The sequence below is a fragment of the Antechinus flavipes genome, chromosome 5, assembly GCF_016432865.1.
Source record: "Antechinus flavipes isolate AdamAnt ecotype Samford, QLD, Australia chromosome 5, AdamAnt_v2, whole genome shotgun sequence".
Lineage (NCBI taxonomy): Eukaryota > Metazoa > Chordata > Mammalia > Dasyuromorphia > Dasyuridae > Antechinus > Antechinus flavipes.
Window position 1 is genome coordinate 299,170,157 of NC_067402.1, and position 9,605 is coordinate 299,179,761.

General features: G+C 46.1%; 1 protein-coding gene across 1 annotated transcript; it reads left to right on the forward strand.

Moving 5' to 3' along the window:
- The first annotated feature begins 6,578 nt into the window (after positions 1-6,578).
- On the forward strand, positions 6,579-7,181 carry LOC127538787 (ras-like protein). The gene has a single exon (XM_051962529.1). The coding sequence runs from the start codon at positions 6,579-6,581 to the stop codon at positions 7,179-7,181; it is 603 nt and encodes a 200-aa protein (XP_051818489.1).
- The last annotated feature ends 2,424 nt before the right edge of the window (positions 7,182-9,605 follow it).

A 9,605-nucleotide genomic window follows, 5' to 3' on the forward strand; every position in this document is an offset into this window, starting at 1 on the left:
TTGTGTTCAAGAGCACCATAGCATAATACATTTTTTAAAGGACACTGCTCTATGATTTCATTTAATAGGAAGATTTTAAGATAAAAGTTTAAAACAGAAGCTTTGAGCTTCTGTGTTTTGGCGCCTTTTGACGGTCCTAAGGAAGCCTGTGGACACCTTTATTGTTTTAAATTAAAAAAAAAAAAAAAAGAAAGGAAAGAAAGTTAACAAGATTAAAGAGAACACTAGGGACGCTAAAAAAAAAGAGGGGGGATGTCTTTATATAGAAAAGACATTGCAAACCTAAAAAAATTGAGAGTTGGCAGATCCTTAAATGCATATAATGAGGTTAGCAAGTGTCTCCAGGGCAACGCCTATATTCACATTAATGTTCCTATCTCCCAAAGGAGTATGGGAAGTAAAACCAATGGCCTTAAGGTAACAGATTCATGAAAAAAGGGACTTGGAGGAAGGAAGAATCTGCAGGAAAGCAAAGCTGGGAGAGACTGGAAACATCATCCCAAAGTTCAACTGATGGCTGAATTGGAAGTAAAGCAGAGCAAGAAGAGCCCCTGTAGCAGTACACCGAAGGGTGAGGATGGGGAACCTGAACCAAGCACATATGGACACTGGGCCCGGTGGACAGCCACAAGTAACTTCCGGGCTTGGCCAGCAGCAGAACCTGAAGAGAAGCCTCGGGGCCAGGAGCACAGCCTAGTCTGATTCTGCCAGCAGACACCTGGCCCACACAGCTGGGGAAGCAAGGCCTGCTGGCCCCTGCTGTTCTGCTGGAGACCGAGCTTTGCAGAGCCAGGCTACGCTGCAGAATAGGTCTCTCCAGAACGTAGTAGGACCTGCTGCAAGGTTCAAGGACTTGTCGTCCCAGAGCTGTCTGTGGCCTTGGCCTTTGTGCTCACTCACCTCTCTACCACTGGCTCAAGTTCCCGGGTGCACAGGTCTCTATTCCTGGACTTTGGGCAGGTTTGGGGGAAGAAGTTATTCTCATGTTTGGGACCCATATTATTGCAGTTTTGTTTGTTTCAGCTCCCTTGTTCAGGCCTGAAGCCTAGTGGCTAATCAGAGGTGATTGTTGGGCTAATTAGAAGGAGCCCCGCGGCTGGGATCTCGGGTCAGCATTCGGGGTATCCATTCACCCAGTGACTCTTAGGAAACAGGAATCACAGACGCTCCTCCGGGCCTCCACACTGCCACTGCCGGGGGCAGTCCGGGGCGGGCAGCTCACATGATCATCCCCTTACACCGGAGTCTCTGACTTCGTAAGATAAGCTCTCCCCACAATTCCTTGCCCACCCCTTGGGAAACACGGGTGTAGTGCACGGAGCCTTAGAGGCTCCTCTGAGCCCAGAGGCTCCTCTGCACCCATTCTAAAGAACGGCTCTTCGCCTCCAGCCCCCTCTCCTCCTGACTAATCTCTTTGAGGAGGACAGGGCTTCCCGGACTGGAAATGCGGCCACAGAGAGGGCTAGGGCTGGGCACAGAGTCCCCTCCTCCGCTGGGAGATGCGTTCTCGGATTGCTCGAGCTTTCCCGCTGGCCCACAAGCCCTCTCCTTTACAAGGTCTTTTTTGTTATGAGAAAAATACAGTTAAATTAAAGCAATTTCCAATAGCCTAGAAAGGTGGGTTTGTTCTACACGAATCAGGCCTGAGACTAAAAACCTTCCCGGTCCCTGTACCTAGACTCCACGGACCTCTGGCTTGGGTGCTTCTTACTGAAAGGCCGCTGCGTGCAAAAAGGCGTGGCAAGCCCCGCACTACTGAGCAGAATGCTGCCCGCGGGCGCCTTCGAACCCGAGACGCGGCCAGTTCCCGTTCAGGCAAAGCTCAGTGGATCCCTGTTTCCAGCAGTAATCCTCCAGAGGAGGGAGACGGTCTAGTGTCCGCTCGGGGGATGGACGCTCTTCCCATGCGTCTTGCCCGGGTTCCTGCGCACAGCACACAAACACACTAACCAAATGCGGCTGGGGAAGGGCTGTCGGGGCCTCCTGCAGTTATCCAACCCCTTCCCGCGTTGAAGAACATTACAATCAAACGCGGAGACTTTAGGCCCGCTCTGCATTCGCCCATTCATAGGTTTCCCTGATTTCCCTGACAGACCCAGGACGGGGCCACCAGGTTTATTGACAAGCGTTTCCCAACCCAAAGCAAAGGCCCAAGGGATCCGTGTCTGCCTTAATCTTTGCCACGGATTCCCAAATAGGTGGCTCCAGGGATTGAATCAGAGCATTTACATGTACTAGAGAAAAAAAAACTTGGGACAGAGCCTTGGAAGACACCAATAATGAGTAATAACACTTGAAACTTGAGTGATGAACGATGAGATAAGATGCAGAAGTAGCAGATGGATAGGAGGAGAATCAGAAGAGAGGAGAAAGTAGCCAAGAGAAGAGGGTGGTCAGCAGCATCAGACGCTGTGAGACATCAAGAGAGGAGGATGGACAAGAGACCATTAGATCTGGAGTCAGGAGGTCATCAATAACTCTGCAGCAGTGTCAATTGAAGTGAAAAGACAAAAATGTATTTAGAGGAAAGAAGGAACCCAGACGATGAGTTTAATCTTATTATGGAAATGGTTGAATCTGAGAGATTTTAAAAAATAATACAAATTTTAAAAATGTATTTAATTCATTATTTATTTTAAATCTTTTCTGTTTAAATTTCAAGTTCCAGATTTTCTCCCTCCCTCTCATGCTTTCTCCTACTCAGTAAGAAGGCACTGAAAATAAATATGAAATCATGCAAATATTTCCGTCTTAGGCTTTTTTTTTAATTAAGAAAAAGAAAATGAGAAAATTACATTTTATGTACATAGTCCATTAGCTCTCTCTCGAAGTGGATAACTTTTCTTCATTATGGGACCTTTGGAATTGTCTTAGAACACTGTAGTGATCAGGGTAACCAGGTATTTCATAGTTTATCATCATTACAACACTGACATTATTGTGTGTAGTAATCTCTTAGTTCTTCTTACTTCACTTTTCATCAGATCATACAGGTCTTGCTATGTTTTCCTGAAACAATCTTCCCTTTCAGATAGCAAATATCCATTACATTGAGGCCAGAACTTGTTCAGCCATTCTCCAACTGCTGACCGTCTGCCTTGATGTTCAGTTCTTTACCAAGATAGAAAGAAAGAGCTGCTGTGGAGTTTTGTACATCTATAGGCCCTTCTTCTTTTCCTTTGATATCTTTGGGATAGAGACCCGGTATTGCTGGAACAAAGAACAGGCATAGTTTTAGAGTTCTTTGAGTCTAGTTCCAAATTACTCTCCACAATGGTTGGACCAGTTCACAACTCTATGGACTATTCAGTAGTGTCCCTGTTTTATCTCCTCCAGCATTTGTCTTTTCTGAGAGGCATGAGGTGACAACTTAGAGGGGTTTTAATTTTTATTCCTCTAATCAGTGATTTAGAGCATTTTTATGTCAAGTAGAAGTAGCTTTAGTTTCTCCTTCTAAAAACGGCCTGATTAGGTTATTTGGCCATTTATCAATTGGAGAATGACTTTCATTTTTGTAAATTCGATAAAGGTTTATACTCACTCTGTAAATGAGGTGAAGCCTTTAGTCGAAAAGCTTGGTCCAAAAAAATTATTTTGTTGCCTGTGATATCTCTTAGCAAAAGGCAATTTCCCTCTCTCTTTTAATGAGATCTATTTTTGTTTTTGTCCAGTCTAGCTCATAATTGTTAAGCTTGTCTTTTTCGCTTCAGCCAAATAGATTTTACCTAGCTAGCCCCTCATTTTAACTCTGTGCCTTTCTGTTTTAAGAGTGTCTTAGTAAAATTCATGTTGTTGAATTGTGGTTTTGAATCTATTCTTCCATAGACTTCTGACTTGTTTTATGGATGAGTTCAGCCCCTTAATATTTACAGTTATGATTACTATATTTCCTTTCATCCCTTTTTTTTGTTTGTTTTTCTTTTTCTCTCTTTTCTAATGAGAGTTAGTTAAGGGTTAGGGAGAACTGGGCATATTTGTAGCCAGCAGGAAAGCCGTCGGTAATTAGGAAGAGAGAATAGGGATGACAGGCTATCTGGGGAGAAGACAGGAGGGGATAGCATGGAGGGTGCATAGAGAAGGGCTGGTCTAGACAAGGGGAGGAGGCATCTCTGCATCTGAGAATGGAATCAAGGATGGGAAAGGACCAGATCATGGCAAGAGGTTGTGAGATGAGGAGAAAGGGAGAGAGAAGAGGGAATTCATAGCAAGTGTTTTCAGGTTTCTTGATACAGGAGGAAGATGAGGTTTCCTCCTGCGATGATGGGAGGGGACTCTTTTGGACACCTGGAGAGGAGAGAGAACCACAGCAGCATTTATGGTAGCCAAAAAGTGGAAGCAAAGTGGGTGCCCATCATGGGGGAAATGTTAGAACCAATGATGGTCAAAGCATGGGATGGAATATGATTATGCTGTCAAAAAGGGCAGTTCTGAGGACTTTGGACAAAGGCAGGAAGCCCTAGAGACTGACCCAGAGAATGAGGAACAGAAGCAGAGAAGTAAGTCAATGAATGTTGACTTCAATAATGCCAGCGCAGAGGCCATTAGACCAAACTTTTTCTGACTGGTACTGTGACTCTTGGTTAGGGAAATGGAGGCTGTAACTCCTTCCTCTGGGCACAGTCTGAGGGACTGCAGGTACAGAAAGGTGAATGTCCTGTCAAAGACTGATGGCTGGGTCATGTGGATGTCAGGAGGGGGGTGCCCCTTGTATTGGGGGATGTAGTGAAAGAAATGTGATAGATACAAAGCCAAAGGACATTAGAAATGTGTATTTTTTAAAATTTAAGCAAAGACAACTGGAATTTGGGTCTCTCGGCTCAGGAATTGGGTCTGGATCTTCAAAACACCTGGTCCTTGATTTAGGTTGATGGGGCCCAAGGACAAAAAGTGGTGGGGTGTGCTTAGTACCCTAAAGAAAGGGCCGGACAAATCTTGTCCGGGGAGTTCCAGGAAAGAACCCACCCAAAAAGGCTTGGCACAAGCAGGAAAACATCGTGAAAAAAAGTCTACCTGAAGTTTAAGGAGATCAGAAAACAGAGAAGATTAAAGTGGGGAGGGACTGCGGACTCACAGGCGGCTGTGGCTGCAAGGAAAAGGCGAGGTTGCTCAGAATCATTGTGGGGAAGGATGGAAGGAGGAATGAAATTTGGAGGTAGAAAAAGGAGGAGAGAGAAGGAGGAGTTAAGGGGATAAGAGTGGGGTTTAAAGTGGGCATTAGGGCATAAGTAATCTAAATGGTCAAAGCCTGGCTTTCTCCCATGGGCCTCGAGTTCTAAAGACTTTTGTGCACACTATCATTTGATCCAGAAGCACTGGCTCTTGGACTATCAACTTTAGGTTGGGATCCCGGGAAGAGAGCTACCCTGGCCCAGTCTACATTGTGGGGGTGGGGCCAATAACCTTTGGGGTACATGTAGGGCTTCCCCAAACTCCCAAAGGTGGGATTTCCTGACCTCCAAAAACACTGCCACACAGGATCCTCAAAGCTCCAGCAAGGGTAGATTAGGGTTCTCAGCAGGCTCTTCTAGTGAGGGGTAGGACATCCCAAATTCTTTTGGGGTGGAGCTTCCAAAATGAGGGAGGTTCCCCACATCCTAAAAGAGTGAGGGCGTGGTTCCCAGGAGCTTTTGTTGTCTAGGGGCGGGGTTTCCCAAATCACCCTGGAGACCTGGGGTTCCCACAAACCCTTGCTGTACGCTGGAGGCCGCTGCTACTGCTGGGTGCTTCTAAGTTGTTCTTCCCTTAAAGACAAAACCTGAATGCGACCTGACTGGTATTTTTACATCTCTGAAACGGTATGTAGAGGCCAGCTGTCAGTTAACAGCAATGGGGTGGGGGCCAAGTAGACTCCAAGTTAGTGCCATCTTAGACTGCATCAATGCGGGAAGTATTAGCTCAGCTCAGCTCGTTACGGGCCGGATTATGCTGGCAGTGCCACTGGGCTGGCCTCCCCTGCCCCCAATTTAGCTACTAGAACCTATACAATGTTACAAACTTTGGGTTGTATCATTGCAGGTTCAGAATGGGGAGCCCAGTTTGCAGCCAAGCCAGCCAGAGACTGTTGGCCCCTTCGATGCAGGAGCTGCAGACCCGGCAGCCGCCCAAACCGAACCCCTTTGGGCTACATTGCTGTGGAGGCGCACGGCCTGTAGGAAGAGTTAGCACTATTCTTGCCTCCTAAGAGCCTTCCGAATTGACCGCGGGGTCTTCTGGGTCCCGGGCTGTGAGAAGGGCACCAGTAAATCAGAGAGTGTCTTGGAGAGGCCAGTCAGAATGGGAGGGCCTGGAGCCCACGTGCTCTAATGGATTTGGAATTGGTCAGAAGAGCCAGGGGATTCAGAGATTTCCTGTATCTGAAGTTCTGTCCCAGGGGAGAGGGTTCAGCCTTGTTCAGCTGGACCCCTGAGAGCTGAAAGTGGGGTGGGGAAGAGGATTGGCAAGAAGCCCACTGAGGCGGGAGGCTGGAGGAAAGTCTTCCTCCTGAGAAGTGACCTCCAGTGTAATGTGCTGCCTTCTTGCAGCCCTTCCTCGCAGCCTGGAAAGTAGACTAGAGACCACTTGAGCCCTTCCCAGTTCTCATGGCTTCTTGTGCCCATACCTCCATAGGTGATCCAGACAGAGGCAGAACCAAGATGTATAAGTTGGCCGTGATGGGAACCTTTTGTGTGGGCAAGAGTGCACTGATCATGCAGTTTATTGAAGATTGTTTTTTGACCGAGTATGACCCCACAATCCAAGATTTCTACCGTAAGCAAATAGTGGTGGACGAAGAGCAGTGCCAGCTGGACATTGTTGATACCACAGGCATTGAAGCGTTTTGCCCTATGAGGAACCAGACCATGATCTGGGGAGAGGGATTCCTCTTGGTCTATGCAGTGAATGACCCCCACTCTTTTGAGAACGTGAATGTCCTCTGGGACCGTCTGCATAGGCTCAAGGGCACCAAGCACGTACCCATGGTGTTGGTGGCCAACAAAATAGACATGAGTAATAGGCTGGTGGACCCCACACGGGGCAAGGAGATGGCCAGGAGTTTGGGGGTCCCTTATGTGGAGACATCAGCCAAGACTGGGCAAGGTGTGGAGCAAGCCTTCTATGAGCTGGTTCGAGAAATTCGGAGGAAGCGAGCTGAGGAGGAACTCAAGAGCCTCTCGAATACTAGCTGTTGCACAATCCAGTGAGCAGGTACACTCTAACCCTGATCCTGCCCCCCTAATTCCCCTCTCACCTGGCCAAGAATATCTCCAAATCCCCTTGCCACTTCCCAACCTTCAAGACCTTCATCTGGACCCTTCCTTCTGCCTGTTCTTCACTGCCAAGCCCTTTTTGGCATTTTCAGGATTTCTCCAGGAGCCTCTTGGAGGGACCTATCTGTGTTTCTCCATTAGGCACTTTATGGATTTTTGCTTTTGTTTCCCCTTGTGAGCAGAAATGACTACCTCAATGCCTGGGTATCCTGACCAGGCAAGAAAAGACTCCTTTCCTCCTTGAGTGCACAGCCTCCCCTGGCCAGAGGCCAGCTCCCTGCTTGCTTTCTCTCCAGTCTGGCACTCATCGGCAGTAGCTTCCTCTGCCTTCCTAAAGGCTGTGTGTGGGGTTTTCTTTATTGGGCTTTCCCCTCCTCCCCCATCCAAGACTCTGCCTCTGGAGACCAGGGCACAAATGATTCTCCCTCCTGCCCCTGGGCTTGGTGTATTTGCTGTCTGGAGCCAGATCACCACCCCTATTGTGGCCCAGAAATCATTGTTGTGGTGTTGGTGAGGAGCCCTGCTCTGAAGTGGTCCCCATTCAGTGACCCTCAAGAACAGACTGGGGGAATAGTGGGACTTTTGTTTGGTTACTCACATTGAGTGTGTGTCACCCCTTGTCCTTAATTTGCTCATCATCTAGAGCACTTTGGATAGCAGTGAGGGGTTGGGGCAGAATACCTTTAGATATAAGGGCCATTATTGTTTCTGTTTTAGCAGCCAGTTAAAGCCCTTCATACATTGCAAGTTACAGTATTTTAATTGCCTCCAAGAGAAGTGGAGTGGAGGGGCCTGGGCTGTAAATGTTCTGAGCAGATACCTCACAGCCGCAGGTCAGCTGGGGGTTAGGAGCCTTCTGACCTGGGCATCTTTTACTATCTCAGGAGCTCTGGTGAAAAGGTCAGTGGGTGATTCTCCTGTTTCAGTTAAAAGTATTAAGGATTCTAATTCAATTTGTTTGGCTTTCGAGGGGAGGGGAGGGAAGGGTTGAGTAGGAAGAGAAATTCATTTTAAAGGGACTTCCTTCACACTTGGATTCAAAGTTGATCATTTTTTTTTCAAGGATTTCTTATAAATAAAGTTGTTGGTTTGTTTATACATGTGTTTCTGGTAGTTTCTCATGGATTGATATGCTTGGGGTAGGAATCACATGAGAGCAGTATGGCCTAGTGGAGAGAGAGCTGGGTTTGGGAGTGAGGAAGGCAGGGGTGTTTTAGCTGTGGGACCTTGGGCCTCCGTTTTTTCACCAGTAAGATGTGGTGGAGGAGAAGGGGAGGATTGATCAAGAATCTCAGGTCCCTCTTAACTTCAACACTAGAGGGGGTCTAAATCTCTGAAGCTCAGTTCAGTGAGATGATAGTGATCCCTAGAAATAGTCTTATCTATCATCTAGCCATCAAGTGTCATAATATTTATCTCTGAATCTGTCATCTCTATATTAACTAATCATTTCTATTAATGTCAACTATCATTTATTATAGACCAGTTCTATATCATCTAATATCTCTGATCTTTTTATGTAGTTATCATTTCTCTCCACACTCTTCCCCACTTCATTTTTAATGTAACATAATCAAAAGATACTCATTTTGCATTTAATAATGTTCTCTGATTCTTCTTTGTCCAAAATTTCCTCCCTTCTCCAAAGATCTGACAAGGTAGACTATTCTTTGTTCTCCTAATTTGCCTATAAAATCTTCCTTTATGTCTAAATCATGAACCCATTTTGACCTTATGTTCGCGTTGGGTGTTAGGTGTTAGTCAATGCCTGGGTTCTGCCATAGTATTTTCCAATTTTCCTAGCCATTTTTTGTCAACTAGTGAGCTCTCAGCCCAGAAACTGGCATCTTTGGGTTTAATCGGATACTTGATCACTGTAGTCACTGACCATTATGTCTTGTATACTTAATCTATTCCAATGATTCTCTACTCTTAGTACACCAAATGATTCTGAAAACTGCCTCTTAATAAAGATGGGATTAGGTTCGGTATGGCTAAGTCATCTTCCTTTTTAGCATTTGTTTTACAAGATTTTAAATTCCAAGTTTTTTCCCTCCTTCCTACCTCTCCCCTCTTCTGAAGAAGGGATGTAGTTTGATCTAGTTTATATGGGACCTATCATGTAAGACAAGATTCAATATCAGTCACAGTGTGAAACATCAAAGGAAAAAGTGAAAAAAGAAAAAAAAGTGCATCAATCTGTATTCAGAGTCTATCAGTTCCTTACCTGGATATGGCCAGCATTTTCTTTCATGAGTTCTTTGCACTTCTCTTAGATCATTTTGTTGCAGAGAAGAGCAGAGTTACTCACAGTTGTCATACAATGTTGCTGATGCTTGTGTACTGTGTTTTCCTGGT